The 22,670-nt window shown below is 55.6% G+C and overlaps 1 protein-coding gene across 2 annotated transcripts in view; it reads right to left on the bottom strand.

Moving 5' to 3' along the window:
• The window catches only part of LOC105701344, a 78,808-nt gene extending 72,166 nt beyond the window's left edge, over positions 1-6,642 (bottom strand). For both annotated transcript variants that reach the window (XM_012428019.2, XM_012428018.2), the window contains exon 1: positions 6,218-6,642. In XM_012428019.2, coding sequence (XP_012283442.1) covers positions 6,218-6,269 — 52 coding nt within the window. In that variant the 5' untranslated portion in view covers positions 6,270-6,642. The remainder of the gene's footprint in view (positions 1-6,217) is intronic.
• Between the last annotated feature and the right edge of the window lie 16,028 nt (positions 6,643-22,670).

The raw sequence follows: 22,670 nt of genomic DNA on the forward strand, positions 1-22,670 counted from the left end.
GGAGGAACGACGCGCCCGTCTAAAATTATCCTCCGGCTTGCGGCACGGTCCACTCGTGAGCTTTCCCGCGGCCGTACGTGCGTTCCGTTTGGAGCCCCGAAGCCAGCGACCGGCTGGTGCCACCAGCTGGCTGAGCCACATTGTCTCTCTCTTGGCGGGCCACCGAGTCGAGGGCGCACGTGAAGTGCAAAGAGACGAGGAAAGAGCGAGGAGACGCCAAGTATAAAGGGAAAGAGAGAGGGTCGGGGTAGTCGGTCCTCGTTAAGGCACCACTCCACCCGTGAGTTCAGCGATTTCCAGCGACACCCCTGACGACCCGGACCGGGCCTATCGATTCGAGGACGTCTCGAAGGTGCCTTTTCAGCCCCCCGGGGTCGCCCGGAATCCACCCTTTGCGACGGGGCCGTTAAGAATGGACCGAAGGTTGGACTCGGGGGGTGCAGTTATCGGCTCGAGATAGGGCCGACGCAGGGAACGAGGGCAGCTGGAATTCAAAGCGATGGACGAGTTGTGTTTCCAAGAGATTCCCGCTTTCCTAACGGTGTGGACTTTCGCGACCGGCGAGTCGCGGCTTGGATTTTGCCACCCTTTTCAGGCCGGGGGGTGAAATAACGTGAGAATGGTGTTGACTTTAAGTTGAACCGCGATAACCGAGGGCACTCCGCCGTGGATTCGGACTATCGATTTGAGGACGTCTCGAAGGCGCCTTTTCAAACCTGCGTGTGTGCCAAGAACGCAGTCCACCCTTTGCTCCCGGGTTCCGAATAAAGGCCCCAGGGATGTATTCGACTCATGGTTCCATTGCCGCGGGAAAGGGCCGACGGGGCGAGAGCGGGCAGCTGGGATTCAAAGTGGCGACGAGTCGTTGTCGAGAGATTCCTACTTTGTTGCTCGCGCCAACTTTTATGGACCTCGCGTCGGCGTTAACACGGGGGCAGGTCTTAACGCCACCTCGCCGTCGACGCGCGGTCTGCGAGAGTGTCTGCACCCTTTACGACGTCAAACTTTCTCGACAACGACGGCGCTCGATTTATGGCCACGAGTGATTTATACCCCATACAACATTATTTATAAAACGCGGTAAATCGTTGCCCATCGGATACGCAACCTAAGTCGCAGACCATGTACATACATCGGTCGGTCGCTATGCGATTCCGGACATCGCAGGAAGTCGTATCGTTTGACCGACGATTTTCGATTTAACCCACGCGGAAGTAAAAAGTTGGGGGGTAAAAATTGATCGCGACAACGGTAGGCATTCTCGCTTCGAGTTGGCCTCTCTCAATTCGAGGACATCTCGAAGGCGCCTTTTCATGAGTTCACGTGGCCGCAAAGAGGGCAGTTTACTCTTTGTACCCGAAGCTCTTAAAAGTCATTTCAGGAATTATTTCAAGAATGGACTCCCCTCGTGTCCTCGTCAGCCCGTAAAAGACGCAACGGAGGGGCGCCGCGTGAAAGGAATTGACCGAATTTCACGAACGGCTCCGGCTAATGAATTAATAGTAGCTCAATGATTTGGCAACTCGTTTGTTCCGTGACAACCACGAGCACCGTGATTATACTTTCGCGTCGCGTTCCATCTTTCCTAATCGATTTCCCCGTCTGGATTTAGACGCGTACTTCCGTGATTACTTTTCGCGTCTCTGCTGTTTCTTTCCGACCCGCGACATCCGATTTCTCGCGAGTTCCACGCGAGCGAAGCTATGGGCAGGGGTGCGACGCGAGGAGTTACCTCGACAGAGGAAAATGACGATTCATCTTCCTGACAAGTTTCCCTCGCATTACGTGCTCCATCGTTTCCGGCCCGATCGGAAGTACGCCCCGGTCTCGAAAAGTCGCGTCTCCGCAACACCAACAACCGCCATAAATCCGACCGGTGTTGATGCGTCTCGAGGCCCCGCAAGGAGGCGCCGCGATATCCAGAAGTGTTGCTATAACAAACCCAGATATCGTAGATCGCCCCCAAGCTTTCCTCCCAAGGACCGCCATCGAGCGGAGAAAGGGCTCCGCGCTCGCCATAATATTTTCGATTTCCCCCCGAGGAGGAATTCGCCCGGTAGGGGCGAAAAGAATCGGCGAGTTTGCTTTTCCACGAGTCTTTTGCCCCCCTCTTGACGAGCCTCGGCCCGTTTCCCGCAGACTGCCGTCCCCTTCCCGTGGCTCCCGTTAACGGAGCACGCGGAATTGACAAAAGTCCCCGCGCGTGTTTCACGCCCGCCTCGACCGACCCTCTCGGTTAGCGGCGTTTTCCCTGCCGTTAAAAACCCAAGAAAGTTCCCTTTCTCTCGGGCTTGCCCCAGCAGCCACCGGGTCGGTCGCGGTTTTCATTCAAAACGCAGCGTTTTCTCCCGCGGAGTCCGCGAGAGAAGTCCCGCGAACCGTGAGGCGCATTCAGCTCCTCGCGAGACTCCGGCTGCGGCTAATGCGAGATGAAATTACGACCTGGAAGGTTTCCGCGGCTGTGCGCCTCCTCGAGAGGGAAAGGTAGAGCGCGAGAGACAAGGAGGGGAAGGAGTCCGGGCGCGGTTCTTTTTCCGCGAGCGGCTTTCCGTTTGGCCGCAGCCAGAAGAGTTTGACCGCTCTTCTTCGCCGTAACGACCGGCGCGGGGCGACAAATGCCGGCCTGGAACCGTGTGACTCCACGTAGTCCGTTTTTGAGACGGCTTACTCGGGCACGGCTCCCGCAATACGGAGCGACCTCGTCGCCGAGAAAAGGTGCCGGAAGGACCGCGTTGCGGAAATTCTTTCACTACCCAATTCGTTCCCCCTAAGCAGGCACCCTTTGCGGCGGTGGTTCGCGACTCGACCCCAGGTTCTGGATCGTCCTCGGTCTCGTCCGACTTCGCGATGAAGTCGCGCGAACTATGAGACGCGTTTACCGGGCAGCGAGATTTTAACGCGGGAAGTGCGAGATGAAATTACAGTCTGGAACTTTCCACGGCGGGTTCCGCGCACAAGAAACAAGGAGCCAACTGCCTCCTTCCCCCGGTCGCCCTCGATGGATCACGGGATTGACACCAGTGATCGATCTTTTCCTCGTATCGGCCGCCGGAGTCTCGAAAAAGCGTCAGCGCTCCTTTCATCTCGCGTCGGGACGTCTCGATGCGTCCAACCTATCCTCGCGCCGTTAAGCACCCCTGTCAGCGCCCGCTCTCGAGAAGCACTCGTCCGAGGTGCTAATACGGAGTGGGTCACCCGGTATATTCGGATACGATTACCCTCGTCTCGAATGGCGCGCGGCCGAAAGGCCGACCCAATTTTATGCCTCGAGAAAAAAAGGGGTTGTCCTCCCGCATGGACCCGAGACTGACCGGCTGCTCCGCACGGGGGACCTCTGCGGACGCGGCGAGTCTCGGCCCCTCCGAAAGGCTCCATTTGCTGCCATCTTGTGCTCGGTGTCGCTCGGAGTTCCTGGAAGCTCTGGGAATTGTTGGGCCGAACGCACGGAGGACGGCCCGGTTACGCCAATTTCGAATCGCCTAATCGCCATTGTTCTAGGGGAAACGGCTTTCAAGGCTCGCCGCGCGTTACGTCGATTCCGTATCTGCCCCTCCTAGGGCTAACCGACCTCGTCCTGCTCTTCCTCCTCCCTTTCGAAGGCTCGCAAATTTCCAGGGTGCCTGTTATGACTACTTGGACTTCCTAATCGCGACCGTGGGTGGAGCGTCGATTAGCTCCTCGCTTCGTCCTTCCGACTACCTCGCACCGACTGCTCGGGTTGGCCACGCTCCTTTCGATCGAATCGATCACCACCGGAGTACCGAAAGCGCTCAAGATGGTGGCGTTAACCAGATATTACGAGTAATAAACTTCGTCTCGAACGAGCATCGAATTTCAAGGCTGACAAAAAATCGGCTTTCGTCATGGACCGGAAAGTGAGTGGTTTTTTATTTTACGGAAATGCGAGGAAACGCGACATATCTCGAGCACTCCGAATGGCTCCATCTGGAGCCTTCTTTGTACCCGTGTGCCTGGAAGCTCCCGGAATTGCCGGCCCGAACGCGAGGAACGGCTCGGTTACGACAATTTCGGATCGCCTAATCGCCATTGTTCTCGGCGAAACGGCTTCCCCGGCTCGGCGCACGTAGCGTCGATTCCGTATCTGCCTCTCGTACTAATCCTCCTCATCCTGCCGGTCCTTCTCGACGTCGTTCCCGCCCCGTCCCTTCCGAGGGCTCGCAAATTTCCAGGGTGCCGTTACAGCGATTCGGGGCTTCGTGATCGCGATTGCCGCTCGAGTGCCGATTATTCCTTCCCGGAAAACGAAGCGAGTCGGGGGCTCCTCCTTCTGACTTCGACTTTCCATCGCGAGTTACTTTCGATGAATGTAATCCGATCCGCGAAGTCGACTTCTGCCCAATCGACTGATTACGGACCACTTTCCGGATGATCGAATCCTCCAAGATATTCCATCGTTAACGGCGAAATCAATGGGGGCGAGGATCCGAGAACGTTTGTCAACGACGACGGTTATCCTTCCGGATTCGTTAAATAACCAGCACCCATAAATAGGGCATCAGCTTTCTCTCGCAATACACTTAACCCGAGTGGTGCCTCCCTCCGTTCCCATTATTCATGATTGATGTACGAATGGAACGGTCCGGGTGTCGCGCGACATGAAAGAAGAAGGATCGCAATAAACGCGTGGCTCGAATTTGCGCGCAAAGGGAATTTAAAGGCCCCGCACCGTCGACGACGATGTCGTTCCCACGTAGCGGAACGGTTCCTACCGAAAAGTCCTTACGTATCTTCTTTAACCCAATTAACTCTGTCATCGTTAAGGAAAGTTCCGCGAAAGCAAAGGCGAGTTCTAGAGGAGTTTCCCGCGGATTGCAGAGGACCGAAGTTCTTAATTGTTTCTCACGGTCCTTCAAACTTGTACCAAACGGCTGATTAATCAGGGAAAGTTTGGGAAAAATAGATGAAGAGTAACGGCGATGACGGTTCGGTGTCAAGTGTAATGGACGCACGGTAACAAGAACTGGCGCAGTTGTACCATTAAATCGTTACGCAGACCGTTCGCGACGCTCTAAACTTTTACCCCACGGGTCGAACGTTATCTCCAATGGCATCGCCGTTATCCGATTCAAAGTACGCCAGTCGGCAGGTACATCGTTTCGGGGCCAACTCGCTATGATTCAAAAGTTACCGCCCAAAGTTTCGCGAAGAAGGAGAACCTCTTTCGGGGGGAGTCAAGGGAAACGCCGAAACCGCCCAAAGTACCTTGGAAAAAATAAGAAGCTCCTACCAAAGTTTTTTTTCCAGCCTCGATACTCGGGCGGGACGCATAAATACCGATTAAGGCGAAAATTTCTAGAACGGTTGAAAACCCAAAGAAGACTACAAAGTCGGATTTATCATCGAAGCCCTCGTCGTCGGGCCGGAGTGGAACCCGTACGTCGAAATACTTTTACCCCGAGGATCGGCGGAGCGCATCGAATGATCGGAAAGGGTGGTTACGGTTATATTCGGAGGACTCCGGAGCCGAGTCTTCCTCGGATCTCGGGCCAAATGTCGAGGAACGGATAGACGAGATCGAGGGGCGGTCGAAAAGGAGAGACGGTCCGTCCACTCCGGTAAACTCCCAAGGAAAGCGTAACCGCAGCGGCGCACACGCGAGGAAACGTTTTCCCGTGCTTGGCAACGAGTGGAAGTCTCTCCTTTCTCCCTCCCCCCTCCCGCTTTCTGGGGTATCTCTCTTCGGGTCTTTGGGCGTTTCGCGGGGCGAGGGCGCGCACTTATTCAGCGCTTTCTCGAACGGTTTCCTCCTCACGGGCCCAAGGGAACTCCGAGGCGAGAGGAGCAAAAGACCGCTCGCGTGCGAACTGAAGTCACTCCGTCAAGTCGGCAAAAGTCGGCCAGGTTAATGCCTCGTAAACCGCGCTCCTCGGGCGTTCCTCCGGGACCGCCGGCGATTCCGGAACCAACTTCGGGGTCTTGGCAATCAAAGGAAAGAGACAGCGAGGGAAGCGATTCCCCTTCGGGGAAGCGCTCCTCCTTCCCGCTCCAGATTTGTACCGTAGATGGAGAAGAAAGATCGCGCCAGCGGCTCACGAGTCCGGGAAGTGGAACGAGCCGAAAGACAGCCGCCGTCGAGAAGGGCGTCGTTCCGGAGAGGACTCGTTTCACGGTCGCCGTCCGTCGCCCTTGGTGCGGTGTCCCGCACGCCAGGCCGCTCTCGCCGGCTGGACTCTAGGGGTAACTCCGTCGCGCTTACCTGCGACGAGCGCAAGAACGAGGGCCACGTCCATCCACAGGTGGCGAGTCATCCCGTCGGCGGTCGGCGGCAGGCGGTCGGGTCTACGGGGTTCCGCGATCAGGCCGACATGGTCCCCGCTGGCGGCGCGCTCGGGCGCGCTCGGGCGCGCGCGCGCGGGGTCTCCGGATGCGTCCACGCGGCCCCGCGGGCGTCGTTCGACTGGCCGGTCGGGATCGCCCGCGGCGATTCGAACGAGTCTCGGCACTTTCCGGGAGCGCGCACCGCACCGCGAGTACGTCGGCGGATCGACCCCCGATCGATCGGAATTCACTGGTCGAGAGTCGCGCGGTCCGATGCTCGTCGATCGCGCGGAACCTTGCGCCGCGGAGCCCGAGGGATTTCCAGCCACCGTTGACAGGGTAATTGCACGTATATCTGCCCTGGATTGCGACAGGCGAGACTGAGCGCCACCGCGCGAAGCCGAGCCGTCGCGGGCCGCGCACGCGCCCGCCCGGCCGCCCCCACCACCGGCCGCCCGCGCGCTACTGGCCCTTTCTCCTGGAGCGCCGACCCCTCCCTCCCTGGAGCGCCCCGACCGCCTCCCTCCAGACTCCGCCACTCGACACGGGATTCAATTTACTACCGAAAGTTTTTGTTGAATAAGGTTTGTTACGTATCATCATTCGGCCGCATTAGGACCTTTGTCGGTCGACCTCGACTCTTCCCAGGGAAGCGGGCGCGAGCGGATGCCGACGGATGGGACGCCGGCTTCGATATCTCGTTGCTCTCGCCCTCTTCTCGGGGAGCCGCTCTCGGAAGAGGACGGACGATGCTCGGAAGCCGAGAGAGACTCCACCGATTTCTGACGCGATCCGCTCCTTCCGGAGCCGGAAAAGATCCCACCGACTTCGACCTAGCGAACCCGGGATGATTCGATTAGGTATACTTGCCTCTTCCAGGCGAATTTCGTTCCCTCTTCGATGGACGTATCGGCGGACCGGGGTCGGTCATTTTTAACATCGACCCTCGGTTTTCCGGGAGGATCGACGTTCTCTTCGTCGATGCCAGGTTTAATTGCTTAAAGTATTTACGCCTGTGAGACCGTTACAATAATTTCGAGATCCCCTACGGCTCCGCATCGTCTCGTCTCCATCCATGATTTCCGGCAAACCGAATACGAAATACGAAACTCCATAAATTCGTAACAGATTCAATTTTCCAGACCGAGAACCGTGGGAAATTGTGTTTAACTCCTTGAGGGCTGCGAAACGTGGAGGTGTACTGGCTCGATACCGGTTGGGCGAACCCCATTTCTGTGGATGCACCGCACATAACGTCGCGCGCGGGTAATCCTTCCACGGTTGCGGGTTTAATTTTTACACGATCCTGGCAAAAACGGAATTGTACTCCCGAAGCGCATTAAACGCGCTCACGCGCGTCCCGCCTCGAAACAAATTCTCGTCGCGGAGGGCGAGTCGAGTTCCCCGGTAAAAGAACCGGGCAGGGTCCGATGGACCGCGGGGTGCTTTTTGTCGTCGGTGTGGTCCGTCGTTTGCATCGTTCGCCGTCGACCGGGAGATCCCGTCGAAAGCCAGGTCGGACCGCCGGATTAATCGAGAGATCCTCGGCTGTTTACCCTCCGAAACGACCGACGAATCGCATCGGGAGCTGGAGCGAGAGCCGTGCCATTTTCGGGCCAGGCGGCCGCGGTCGACCGCGTCGGGAGATCGACTTTACGTTTACGTGCGATTACTCTGCGGCGAGGTGTTACGGGCGACGTGGGCATCGGGTTCGTCGGTCGCTGCGAGCTTTACGATACTGCATACGTGCATCCGCGCATCCCTGCATCCCTGCATCCGTGCCCCGGTCCGCCGCCCCAACCCGAATTCGCCCCGAATCCCACGGTTGGAAATAAACTCTCGCGTTCTCCGGAAATTTCGAATCCTTCTCGAGTGTCGATTCCACCCCGACGTTTGCTCGTAAAGTGCGCAAGCCCCCGGAAAACGTCGCCTTTCTGCGATATCGTTACCGAGGCGGTTCGATTTTTCCCCGGGGTCGATCAAAAGCTTCTGGAACGATATTAATTAATTGCTTCCCGGAAAACTCCGAGTAGACCTCGTTTTCAAGCGGCAGCCTCCCTGGCGATAGATGGACAACGGATGGACTACGAGTATCCTGTGGATGCAACCGCAAAAAAGGACTCGGCAGGAGTGGACTAAAATAGTGGACACTCAGGTTAGTGCGCTTTCCTGCTTTTTGCTACTTGCATTTTGGCCCCTCTCGACTTTACCCTTCCCCGGCGACTGCCCATCCTCGCGCGAGGGCCGGCAGTCGCCGCGACGCCGTGGCCGACACCCCTGCCCGCTGAAATACCGCCGAGACGTCCTTTGTTACCGCGCTATTATTTATCCGAATGCGTATTCCACGTTCTCCCATGCCAAAACCGGGGATACGTTATACGACGTGCCGGCCAGTCTGTCCGAGGTGGACATTCGCGATTCGCGGCCGTCTTAGGCATCGCGTTCCGCCCAAGGACTAATTGGCCCTGGCGGTGGCCAATGAACAAAGCGGCGACTCTTCGCAATATTAAATTCTTCTCTAAAACCTTCCGTTGCCGTCCCGATCGTTTTGCTGTCCGTCTCGAAATGGGTTTCACGGTGGCACGACTACAGCGTTTCGGTACGCTGTACCCGTGGAATGGGTTCTCGATCGCCGAATAATAAATGCGCGGAAAAGACGGATACCTCGAAGCCCTCTTGTGGTCTAACGATTTATCGAGGCCACGCTCCATTCGAGGCTCAGGGTAGTTTAACTTGAACGTTTAAAAGCGATTCTATAGAAATTTAAAGAAAAATACCCAAGGAAGTAAGGGATCCGTGAACCGATAAACTTTTTGACTGTACGACCTGTTCGATTTTCTGCACCAGTGCACCAAATAATAATTGTATTTTGGAAATGATATTTTATACGGTTTATCCATTGTTAACGCTTTTACCGAGACCAACGGTAACGCATCGCGAAGCTTTGAAAAATAATTAATTACACCAGAGTTGCCCGTGGTAGATGAAGGTCTGCGATAACGAGTTCCATGTCCTGCCATGTTCGCATTCTTTACCGCGAAATATAGTTCGTCTCGTATACGTCAGAAAATAAGGGATTATAACGGCGCGTAACATTTATGTCATTAAGCTTTTGATGGAACGTTAAAAAATAGGGACGTCGTGTTCGTTATCGTGAACGAGACGCGTGCTTAAATTACCGTAGTGGATTTGCGACTGGATGCTAACTAGCTCATTTTTCGAAGGGGGGTTAAGTGGTAATAAGGGGAGGAAAAGGTATGAGCTTTCAAGATGTAATATTATTTATGCTAGCTTGATACGATGACGCGAGGGTGAGGACTGAAACGATCACGAGGGGATGACTGTATCCGTTAAATCTGAAGAGGTAGTGCAGATTCAGCGATCTCTTCCCCTCTGATTTCTGCTTCGCCGTCACCTCGAGGCATAAAAGCTGGCGTAAAAAAATTTCCACTGCCCCCCAAGAAGTTCTACGCCGAAGTGAATTTAAATCCGATTACGCTCTGATTAACATTCGAGTTTTCGGCCTGCGCGATGAAAAGAAAAGTGGCGAGTCTAACTTTGAAGAGATCGTAGGCGCAGATCAAGGGACGGAAATATCGTGGATGGGTCTTGAGTTCGAGTCCACTTCCGGAGGATGAAATTCCCGATAAAAGGAGAGAGAGAACGGATATTCTGGAATTATTTTCCTTAACGTTTGTCGGAAGTTCCGCAGCGAAGTTTGCTATCGGTGTGTTTCGCAAAATAAATATCACTCACGCCCAATTTCACCGGACTTGAATAAAATCGCTCGAACAGAGATCGATAACGGGCTATATTGGAGGAAGTTATTTATTCTGAGCGAAACCGTGCATGCGCGTATTTGATATTTTAACTGTCCACCGGAGCAATGCCGTATCAGATTTTTAAATTATCATTTATCGCTTCTATATGCTTACACGCATACATTTTCTCTTTTTGAAATAAACAATGTTTCCATATTCGTGAAAAGCGGATTCGCCGCGCTGCCTCGTGCCCTGTTTACCCCGTCAACCGATATTACAGCAATCTACGATAATAAATTTGGCTGCCGTTCTTCGCCTGACCGTGTCAAATAATACCGAGAGCTGGATTTCCGTTCGATGCAAAACGAAACGATGCGATTGGACGGGAAAAACGGATCGGCCGCGCGAGCGTCGTGAATTGTCTCGTCGAGACGGTAACCCTGACGCGGTCGTCCCGGCCCGTCTTTTCCTTCCCCTAGGAGCGTGTCATCGTCGCCGATCTTCCGGCTCCTCCGGGCTTCCGCGAGATCCTCCTGCCGGGGAGGAGAGCAATCTCGTGGTGGAATCGAATAGCGATGAAAAATGGAGAGGAGCGACACTCGGCTCGCTCCTTCCGCCGCCATTAGAGCCCAGGCGAAGGGCGGATTTTTCCCTCCGTCGGAAAATCCGCGCTCGTTGCCCCGCTAAACGGCGCGCTTTATCAGAGTCGTCCGGTATGAAAATGCGAGTGAATCGGTGGGCTCGCGGGGCGATAAAGTATCCCACCGAGGCGACAGTGGGACAAGTCGAAATATATACAGGCCTCCCATGGCGGGGTGGCGGTCGGCAGTGATTAATCGCGCAAAGGACCGCTCCGTGCAACGAGCGACGCGTTGCCCGCGGGAGCGGGCTCGCGCAACCGGAAAAAACGCCTCCAACCGTTTCTATGCCACCCTTGCCCGCTCCCTTGGCCCCTCACCCCTGCTCTTAATTCTCTTCCGTTGGAGAACGATGCCCGACTTCTCGATCGCTCCTCCGACTAACTGGCACCGCGTCAAAGGATTTCGTTTGCGGGGACCGTTCACGGGTCTTTTCAATTCTCTACGAGCTTTCCCGAATTGGCCCCTTGAAAGCGCGACCTTCCTCGTATCGCGGTATCCGAGTCTCGGTCGTATCGTCGGCGTGAAAGCGGTCGCGGGATCACGCGCGGCCGTGGGTCGCTCGTCCGGCGGTCCATAGAAATCCCTCGGGTCAATAGTGGCTCCCGAAGGACTCGGCGAGCTTTAAAAACGAGCTCCTTTAAATTCCCTGTGCCACCTTCCGCCGCGCCGGCGAGATTAACGAGTATTTCAAGACTCCTGGACGGTGCTTCCCTCGATGCATTCCGCGCCGGCGCCGTCGCGGAGAACCGCGGCCGGGCATCGGTTACTCTCGCTCGCGAATGCGACGCTCGCGGATGCCTGCCCGGGAAGGCGTCCGATTAAGGATCTCTCCTCCCAAAGGACCAGGAGGTGCGCCGCGAAACGATGAAAAATTCATTTCTCTCGCCTCGGTCTCTGCGAGAAATCCGGAATTTTCGGCCCCGGCATGTATCGCGTGCCTCGCGTACGCGCGTACACGTCCCATCGCTTTGGGACTCGTGTTCCGTCCGACATATAAGGGACCCTCACATAAATATCGCCCTCGTAATCTCGTGCCGAGGACTCGCTCCCTGCAAGATGAGTCGCCCCGAAACACGAAAACGCCACGGCGCTCGCGGCTGGACCAGAAACGGACGCCCAGGATGGGGCCGCGACTAATTAACCACGGGCATCCCGACGTTTTTCATCCGCCGCCAAAATAAATCCACGCGTATATCCTCGCTCGATCGTCCGGGCGTTTAAACCAGCTGCTCGGACGAATTGACCAAGAGCGACGGAAAAGACGCCTCGAAACGCGGTAGAGCGCGATGACGTCAGTTTCGCCCGCCATTCCCACTTCCTGGCCTCGGCCGAAGGAATCTCGCGAACAAGGCAATCTTTTAAGCTGGAAGGGTTCGAGCGAGGGGAGCCGGAGGAAGGGAACGTAGCCGGCAGCGACGAGACGCGTTTAATAAGTCGAGACCGCGACCGGGGTTTGCGCCGTTTCTGCCGTTCGCCCGAGACGCGCCTAATCGCGTTGACGTCGCCGAAGAGCCGCCCAAGATGGCGCCGGCTCGCTTTATCCCATTTCGCTCCGCGTTCTTTCTCGCCGATCTCTCGGATCCAGGATCCCGTCCCTGGCGAGCAGCGTTGCGTGTCCTCGCCGGCGATTTATACGTCCCGGCGCTCGTTTACATATTCGCGATCGCGAGCCCGTCGAGTTTTGCGGCCCGGAAAAAGCATGGCTCCGTGCCTCTTTTTGGTCGCGGAATCGGGAGAAACGAATCCGCCGAACGTCGCTTCCTGTTATCGAGACTCGCGTCCCTTCGGACCCTGACTCGCGACTACTCGAGGAAATAATTTTACGCTACCTCCGGATTCGAGCGCGACTCTAGTGGCGAGGAAACTCTTTTTCATAAGTCTCTCGAAGATAGAGTTCGCGGATCTGGTCGTCCGGAGAGTTTGGAAATCTTTTCACCGTCGGTAATTACGGCGGTAATGCGTTGCGAGAAGTCCCCGACACGTTCGGTAAATCCCTTGGAAGAGTTCTCCCGGTTCCGCTTTCCCGGGGAAATGTAGTAATTTCCACCAGTAATCTGGCTGCATCTTAACGGGCGGTGCAGCGAAAAAAAAAATGCCTCGAGCACTTATTACGAGGGGAAATTCAAAGGCGGGACGTTAATGCGAAGGTGGAAACTAACATCGGGAAAGAACCGCTCGTCGATACCACGCGCGAAATTCCACGAGAATCGTGACGTTTGCGGTAATGGAAACTGCGTCCGTCAAGCGAGAAGAACTCTTTCCAGGTGTTAGGTGTCAGGGGAGGAGACATTATTACGGGGCCTGGTAGTAGTTCGTCAGGCGGATAGTTACGCGTCAAGTTTATCTGTCCGAAGAATTACTGCCAACGCACGAGATAGCATCTTTCCCCCTTGACGCCATATAGCACTTTCCACGTGCCCGGGGTATCAACGGTGTTGCGACCTTGCCTATTATTAAAATTAAATAAAGGATAAAGAAAATTCTTTAACGTCTCGTTCATTTACGTGAAACCACTCGCGCGACAATGCTCTACCATCTATTCCCAAGACGCGTATTTCCGAAGGTAATAAAAAAAGAAATATAGTGTTTTATCTCGTACGGCGCACGTATTAAGCGCGCTCGGGTTTCCTCGACGCTTCCCGTATCCGGGAGAGCCGCAATTTCCGGCGCTAATCCCGGCGCATCTTGAAGGAGTTTTTCGCTGTCAAACCTCGACCTCCGCGATACGTAAATAAGCGCGGAATTATCGAGCCAAAGTCCGACCGATATTAGCCGGTCCAATTAGCCCTCTCGGGCGGGCCGCGAATAAATTCCCGAAGCGAATTCACGCGAGGAATCCCTTAGGTCGAGTTCCGGAGCGGCGGCGGGTGGAAATAAAGCCAAGGGTCGACCCTGACGAACTCCTCGCCCGTAGCGGCGCGAACGGCGCGAGAGCCGCCAGGTTTCCCTTTCTAAAAGAGAAAAGTCACGTCACTCGCTCGTCAGAAATTACCTCCTTTGATATTGGCTCCATCCCCGCCTCCTCTCCCTCTCGGGAGTCTTCCTTATCGCGGGCCTCCCTTTCGCTCTCTTCTTCGCGCCGTGCGCTCCCTTTTCCATCCGGCCAACGGGTTGCCATAAATTGCGATCGATGATAGAAATCGGGAAACGCGTCGCGGATTCACCGTCTCGACTCGTCGCGGGACGGAGAGCGAGACTATCCCCGGCAGATATCTCCTCCGCCGGCGCGGGAAAGGAGCGAGAAAAAGATACCGGAAAGTGGATCGAGCGCCGGATAACCCGGCCCGGGAATGCGGAACGCGCGCGGAATATCGCGCCGCCGCGCCGATTTTCCGGAGTATTTGTCGGAGGATACGCAGGAATTAATGGGCAGTTATCGGGATCCGGTATCGCGGGCACGGCCGAGAGGTCGCCGAAAAGCCTCGGCAAGCCCCAAATTTTCGTGGGTGTCCTGATTTTTCCGAGGGTCCTTCGATGGGGGTCGGATAGAAAGGCTCGGTCGTCTCGTCCGATAAAATCGTGATCGCAAACCGAGGCGATCCGAAGTATCAGATTGGCTTAAGATATACGGCTCCTTTGGGACCACGCGCGAACCTTCCGTCCAAGTATGGTAGACTTCAAAACGTTCATTTTTGTATGTTAAAACCACAAAGGCGGAAGGCAACACGAGTACCAAATATCCGTTGCTTAGGGATTTGCTTTCGCCTGGAATTCCATCCCTTGAATCCTCCTGGATTTCTTCGGTAGATTTCCACGAGGACGCGCGAGAATTAATGGGCATTTATCGAAACTCGGTATCGGAGGCAAGGCTAAAGCGATGGCCATAAAGCCCCGAATTTTCCGAGCCACCCCGGGGGCTCCGGGAGGGTCCTCCGATGTCATAAGGACACAAAGGCGTTTCCGCGCTTGCCGGGAGTAATCCGGATCGCGACTGCGTAGCGGGCAATTCGATCGACGTATGGCGTTCCTATGAGGACTGCTTCGTGGGTGGTCTCCATTGTGAGCCGATCGTCGCGAATGTGCACTCGATCGATCTTCGATCGATTAACCACGGGAGGTAACGGTCCCCTCGGTCAGAGTATTATCGGTATCCCCATCGACTAACCTCCTTCCCCGGTCCGGAAAAACGCAAAGTCAAATTTCTTGTGTGGCACGTCGAATTCGCCTTTCCGTCCGATGGCACGGTTCGAAATGCTTACGTCGATGGATCGGGCGCACAATTTCGCAGGGCGGGTCGTTAGTCGGTTCGCTAAATGAGCCGAAAGGTATGCGAATTAACGACGCAGAGTGCATTCCCTTTCGCGAGCTGTGCGATCCAATCGAATCATTGCAATCGACGTTATCGACAAAGAGGTCGCTTTAACTTTCATCCTCGAAAGCGACTCGAGACGCGCGTGCCGAGGGTCGGCGAATCGGGAGCGAGTCGTCCTCCCGGGTCGCGTCGCGGCGCCGTACCTATCGAATACTTCGGTCGGGTCGACATAAAGAACAGATTACTCCGTTCCTTTGTTTGGAGAAAAACGTCGAGTGCAGGCATTCCGGAGCCCCCTCCTCGAGCCCGTTCCCTTTCCCTCTTCCTCTGCCTTCCTTCTCTTTCCTTCTGTCCGACTCCGTCGCTCCTTTGTTTATTCGCCCAATGGCGCAGACGGCGAGGCGCCCCGTACAACCGACGGCGCGGCCACCCTCTCGGCAATCACCCGCGTCGGTTTTACGCGCTCAGGGATTTCTCCTCCGACCCGGCGTAGCTACGCGTGCTTACGCGTAGCTCCGAGGTGCTCGCGACTCGCCAAGCGGAGAGGAAATGCCTTCTCCACCATTAGGAGCCGGGGATAGGCGATTCCGACCGTTATTTAAAATACCGCCGCGTTAAAACCCATTTAAGGCCGATTTAATTCCTCTCGCGGCATACCTTGCTCTCGTTTCCATCTAAATAAACGAGCGACTCCGGTAGATGGTCCTTGGTACATATGTACACATTCGGAGAGACAAGAGATTAATGGAACGCTCCTAATGGCAACTTCCTGACACGCACCTGCGGGCGCCACAGCGGGACGAGTTTATGGAAAACGATGCCACGTTCGGCTCTCGAGTGTAATTTATCGCTTTGACACTTTTCCTGTACCCCTGTGGGCCGAGTCCTTGCTCGCCAGATACGATCCGAGGGGAATCTTGAAAACCTAGTTAGACGCCGACAAACGGGCGGAGGAGATCGCATGGGATGGGAAAAAAGGGTTAAAGGGCACGCCCGAGCAAGGACGGTGGCGTCATCTCCGAACTTGGGCCTCCTCTCGTTGAGGAACGGAGAAGTCGCTGCATCGAATAAACGGCACTTTCGAGGCGGGCCTGGGTGTGCGCTCGTATGCGGTGGCCCCAGACTCTCCGAGTGACGAGAGTAAATGAAACGGCAGGGTTTGACGAAGGACGGCTCGTATCCGACTGGCGGGGACGCGCAAAAGGGAGCTCCGAGGATCGCGAAACTTTCTTGCGCCATACTTAGCAGTTTCGCCGCGATGACTTTGCAAACAAGTGATCCCCGTGCACGTAACATTCGCGTATCGCGGTATGACGAGCAAAGTTATTTAGTAAATATATTAGGCGGATGAGGCGCTCATCGGAGGGCCTCATCAATTTTCGGGGGAATCAAGATCATCTTGGGAGTACGCGGCCAAGTTATTCGGCCGAGAATATAATTACCCCTCTCAATTGCTCGACCTAAACGTTTTTACCCAAACTTCGATTGGTTCGAATCTTTAAAGGAGTTCAAGAGCATCGGTACCCTCGTCGGTCCGGCACTAACCATTCGGGAGGTTTTTCCCTTAAATTGCGCAAAAAAGCAACCGGCTGATTAATCGCAGAGCACCGCTCGCTGTGCCCGGAGTCAATCAGGGTCTGCGTTATGCTACTTTTGACGAACTGCAGTCGCAGCCCCTCGCGAACGGCGGTCGCTCTCTTTTAGTTGGCAGAAATTGGAACACGCGGGTCTCGAAATATTCACGATCAATGAAATAATTACGCCTCGCGCGATGCCTTTAAAGTAGTGAAAGGAGGGCGGGTAGAGTGCACGTACGGGCGCCGAGCGGTGGAAGGAAAGTAACGAGCCGTTTTCCACCAATTAGTTAAGCCTCGCGAGGAGTCGTTGCGTTTTAACGGTTAGTCGCGTGGAGCGGTGGGACGGCTACGGTCGCCTCTCCGAGGGTCCAGGGTCGAGTCCGTTAGGAGAAAAACGTACTTCGCCTCGCCGGCTATACGATCGATCACCGGCGAACAACGTACACCCTGTGTTGCGCCATTCCGAACAACATCTATGCTTAATAGTGGTTTTTGCCCCTCGACGTATTCGTCATATTCTACATATAATGGAGTCCGGGATCGATTCGAAGTGGCAGAAGGAAAATGGGAGCGGTCGACAGGAAATTGTATCGGTACCATTGTTATACGTCCCGGCGTTTACGCGTACCAAGTCGGCCGGCGTTTCGTTGCACTGCACGGAAAGAAGAGAAACAATTTGCACGGCGTGCAAGGGCCTACGTGCACGGAATTTCGCAATTCCTCGCGAATGCCACCACCCCGTTTTTCCATGCTTTTATGCGTACATATGTGCGCTCGTACGGGAAAGGGCTTTCCGACGTGGACGTGTATGCTCGCGCGCGCATGTAAACCGGTAACGGACTCCGGAAGGAATCGCTCTTCTACGGTTAGTGCAATTCCATTACCCGGCGCATGGCGAGGAAAGTGCATCGCCGGATTTATTCTACTTTTTTTCGGAGTAGCCCGCGCCGGAGGTATTACGGAGAAGTATTTTATTAAGCGAGATGTTTTTACTTCAATTTGGACGATCGATTTTCCACGAGGGCTAGACGGCGGCCCGCGAGAGATCGCCGATCACGGGAGGAAAGTGGCGAACTCTCGAGAACCCGTTCATGATCTTAGGTTGTTCTTGGAACTTCTCAAAACAACGCGAAACTTTTCACGGGAGGTCGGAAAAGTTGGGCGGGGGAGCAGCTTCGGGAAACATTTTACGAGGTCTTACGGGGGAGCTAATTTCATTCGCGGCGTCGAGTTAAACGCAACGGAAGCTGCCGGCAAATTTTTTGGACGACGACGCTCGTCGACTCGGACGGAGGAAGCGAGGTGGAGTCGGCAAAGGGCACCGCCAGCGATTAAAACGAAGCGGCCTTCCAGAACTCGGCCGTGCGAGTTGGCGGAATATCGGTTTCGCGCGTCGAATCCTTTGGAGCCCGAAGGATCCTCTCGAGCCGCAGGAACGGCGTCGTGCCGAAACGGGCGCGCGTCCGGACTCCGTTAACGGGGAGCACTTCACCGGGGAATATTTCCTTCGCATCGGACGAGACCGAGCCGCTCGGGGAACGCTTTAAAGCGCGCTCGGCGAATCCGGGCCCGTGCATACGTAATAACGCAAACGGGGTGGAGAGCCGACACCTGAGACGGTTTTTTTACCGCGGTCGAGGTCGCGCGACTCGAATGTCAAAGTGCGCCGCCGAGTGGTCGGCTTTTATGTCGGTTTCGGCCACCCTTCTCGCTTTCCCGCCCTCGTCTCCAGGCGGTCCCGTCGAATGCGTACTATCCCGCCGAAGACGCCCGGCGGACTTCTCGGGGAAAATTTGCACCGGCTCTCCGGGCCGGCCATTTCCGCGTTGCGGTGCTCCGCCCGGTCGCCGCGGTTCCCGGTATCGGTCCCTCCTTTCCTGGAAGCGTCTCCCTCCGCGGCCTTTCCGACGTCGCCGTCCTCGTCCCTCCGCAGGGCGGCCCCGGCCTCCTCTCGCTCGCTCGACCCGCGAAATGACCTTCCGAGGGCTACTATATCTGCGAAATGGCAGAGGGAATCGCCGTGGAACGTGGCGCCCCAATCGATTACCCTCGTAAAATTATATAGGGGGAGGATGTTCAATAAAGATTCCGGAACATTTGAACTTTCGCAACAACTCGGAAGGGGATGCCCACTTCTTTAAATTCCTCGGATATTCTCGGCGTTGTCGGCAGATCGGGATCGGATTCCCAGCGGTCCGGCGCATCCCGGTGCATCCCCAGGATTCCGGTTCCTCGAGGCGCGAGATGCGCTAAGGTCGACCCTGCCGCCTAGAAACCCGCCTCTCGGACTAGGTTTTTTCTACTTTAGAGTCGCCGAAGAGCGGAACCAAAGTTGACAATTTTTGTTTCCCGTCGTTGGGGTCGCGGATGCGAAATAAAAATCTCATCCTCGGATCGGGACCGAGAGAGCTCCGCCGGGAGATCTCCGTAGATTTCCGGTTAGCCGACACCGGAATATCGTCGCGCGGCGCACGCGCTCCAAGAATGCATTTAGGAGAAGAATGCATTCACCGAGAAGATCAAAGGCGGTCTCCAAGGCTGCAAAAGAAGGGAGAGCTTTTGCCACGCGAAACGCCGGCGACAATTTCACCGAGCACGGGGCGGACGATTCGTTTCATATTAAAGACCTTAGCCCGGGTCGAGTGATTACGCGACGAGAGTGATAAACGAGCCGAATTACTCGTCGCCAACAGGGCGCTATTAGCGTAGCGCGTCAAATTGAGCATCGATAAACGCGCGCTATCCAAGAAGGGACTCGGAAAATTTCGCATTCAACGGGAAATTATGGGAGCGCGAACGAGCGGAATGCCTTCTGGAGAGATTCGACGCGACGCGAATGTAAAAATGTGTACATACACGTTTCGACGATTTTCGAGGGAAAATAAAACGCCAAGAACGAATTCGGTGGAATTCTAAAAAATCCCAGAGAAGAAACTTCTATTTTATGCTTCAGGATGTCCGCTCCCATCGTCGATTCCTCGAGACGTAGGTTAGTGGCGCAAGTGCAGCTCCCCAGACAGCGCGGTCCGAATTTTCGTTCCATTTTCATGACTTCCCCCTCATTTCACCAGGCGACCCGTTTTATTCACCGGGGAGGGATCGAAGGAGCGGCGTCGAGTATAGATAGAGGGTAAAAGTGTCGCGGAGACTACTTTCTCCGTTATCGCAATTACATTTGGCGGAGGGGCACTCCGGCCCGGAGAGTAGCCATCGGCCCCTGCGACGCGTTCCGATGGAAGGGGAGGTCAAAATTGATTACGGCGATTTACTCGAAGCACGAGACAAAGCTCTTCGCGCGGAGCCATGAAAATGAAAAACCGAACACGACTTTTGCCAGGGGTCTCGGCCGAGATGACGTCGCGGCGATTCTACCGCCTCGGCAGAACGCAAAGCGAATCCCGAATTGGCCGACGAGCGACTCGACGAGTATCGAACGAATTCAATAAAGCGCACTTCGCCGGACCCTCGAAGGAGAGGAGAGGCGCCGGCGCCACGTCGGGTGTATTCGAACGGGACGCAATATTCGGGCGTTTCGCGATTTTCCGGTTGCGCGAGCCTCCTGTCCCCCGCGCTCGTAATTGCGCGCGAGTCCCGCTAATGAAACTTTATTTTCATCGAGTGCACCCTTCGCGCCGCGCCCACCCCCGGCAACCGGGAAAGTAGAAACCAGAGCGCGTTCCCTCTTCCGGGGACATTTTCGGCGTCCCTCGCGGGGGAAGGGGACCTCGCTTTATCTCTGGGTTCGCCGAGCGAGTGCACCACCTCTTCCTCGGCCCCGGACCGCGAGTCGCCGGAAGGACCCGGTCGAGAAATAACTTGGAGCGCTCGTCGATACGTCGACGCGTGACATTCTGCCTTTGATCGGAGCCGGGCTCGGAACTTTTTCCATTTGTTACCGCATCCCTCGCAGCAACTTCCCGCCCGGTCGGCGGAACTTTTACCCCGCCCGGGCGGCCGGGAATGCTCGACCGAAAGCAAAGTTCGAAAAGGCTCGAAACGGAAATCCAGGCCACCGACTGGGCCGCGCACCGAGGACCGAGTCAACCGCGGAATTGCACCAAGTTATTAATTACCCTGCCCGGTAATTAACGTGAGCATCGTTTCACCGGACGGAACGCTCTCACGGCTCGAGCCGCGATCCGATCTTTGCGGGAATTCGGCCCGAAGGGTCGCAAAACGTCGCAGCCATTGGATTTGGCCGAATCGTTTCCCCGGCCAAGTTCGGTTTCGATAATTTATGGCCACGGGAGCCGCAGGATTTTTTGCACCCTCCCTGGGACGTAAATAAGGGATGCTCTCACCCCCGAGGCCCATTCGCGAAGCAATTGACCAGGATCGTGAAACGGAGGCTACGATTCGGCGAGGGGAGAAATAACCGTAGAGGCACGTAGAACGGTCACGGGAAGGCGGTTTATATTTCATACGGACAAGTGACCGACGCGGGCCCCAAAGTCGCGTCTTTCCCCGACCTGCCCTCGAAGGAGTCCGAGTCCACAAGGGTTGACGGAAACTTTCCCTCCCGTCCCTGCAAAAGAGATCGCTAAAATATTACTCGCGTCGCGGAAAAAGTAGCTCGGGCTCTTCAACTTGTTACTTCCGTTCCGGATGGAGTGCGGTCATCGCATGATCGAATTCCTTGGACCGCTCCATCCCCGATAGACCGTTTGTAGGTTGACTACCGTTTGCGGAACTCATTGCTCGTTGCACTTTTGCTCGCCTTGGCGAGAAGAAGTCGGGCCGGCTCTCGGACTCGTTAACCTGGTCTCGCGCCGTGTCCATCCACCGCGGTGCCGGGCAGCCCTTTTACAATGCTCGTCTCACGACGGTATGTTATTTCAGACCTTCTTTCGGGCATGTCGACGATCCGTCCCCGTGGTCGGGGTGGATGTCGTGGCTTAACTCGTGGAAACGCTGCAGACCTTAGCAGCGGAACAAAGAGGATATTTCTTTCGAGCCTTTCCGCTGGCCGTAGACCGTGTCCGGGGTTCCGAGTGCCGGTTGCGCGATCTCGCAAAGAAATAAGAGGAGGAGGATGTTCCGTCCGGCTTAAAAATCTACGAGCTCGGTATACAAGAGTTACCCATTTTCGGACATCGAGTCCCGGCCAAGTGAGGTCCGAGTGGGGCCGATTCCCGCGACTTCCAACATAAGGAGCCCGAGTGATTTCCGGTGAAATTTCCGCTCCGTCGTCGACCGGTAAAACGCAATTTCAATTAAAACGTCGAGGTCGGGGCCAGTTATTTAGTCGTCGTCCCGCCGTCTGAAGTTCCGTGAAACGCCGATCCGACCGAGTAGATTCGATTTCGGGCTGTAAATCGGGACGCATGCATCGATGGGGTTAATGGATCTGCAGCGTCTGAGTCGGATTAGCGGGTATTGGTTGATTACGGTGCATCCGGAGAAAGGCATACCGGGGCCTTCCTAGACCGATGGAGAGCGGAACCTGGTGAATCCGAGCATACCGTTTATTGACTCCCGCAAATCGGTCCACTTTAAGAGCTGGCCTAATATTCGGGTTGCCACGTCGAATGGCCCTTTAACGATCGGCCCGCGAGCGAGCGAAGCCATTTGTAACGATTTGCTCCGGCGATACCTCGCCATCTCCGGTACGTAACGGGAGACTATTTTTCGGAATTGGACCGTCGTTAAACGATACTCGACATCGTCGTTGGCTGGCAAGGTGTCGCGAACCGAAAAAATGGTCCTCGATTGTTTCCAGAATTTCCAGTCTAGAAATTGCGGCGCTTCGCGGAGTCGTATTCCGAGTTGACCGGATTGTGCCTTCGAGTGTTGGAATATCAAAGCGCGATAGCGAAGCGCGCAGTGATGACATTAAAGATGATACCAATTTGCCCGAGCGTCTGCTTCCGTTAGTTTGGAGGGATACTTTCGCGGCGTTCACGAGCTAGCGACTCCATTTGGACAACTCGGCACGCGGAATGACGTTTCTACCCCACCGGCGCTACGGACGGAGTTCGGTAACCAGACAGTCCCCTTCGACGGACTCCGAGTCTCCGACTTTCTGAGAATCGCCAGAGTTCCTGGTTCCCGAAAGCACGGCCCATTCACCGGGAGCGCACAGAGATCAATTACAGAGTGCACCGAGCATCCCCTGGAACTGTTTGCACGGAACGTCCGCGATGCCTGCTTTCCACCTACG

This window comes from Orussus abietinus, unplaced genomic scaffold, assembly GCF_000612105.2.
Source record: "Orussus abietinus isolate OABI.00-Male unplaced genomic scaffold, Oabi_2.0 scaffold5, whole genome shotgun sequence".
Lineage (NCBI taxonomy): Eukaryota > Metazoa > Arthropoda > Insecta > Hymenoptera > Orussidae > Orussus > Orussus abietinus.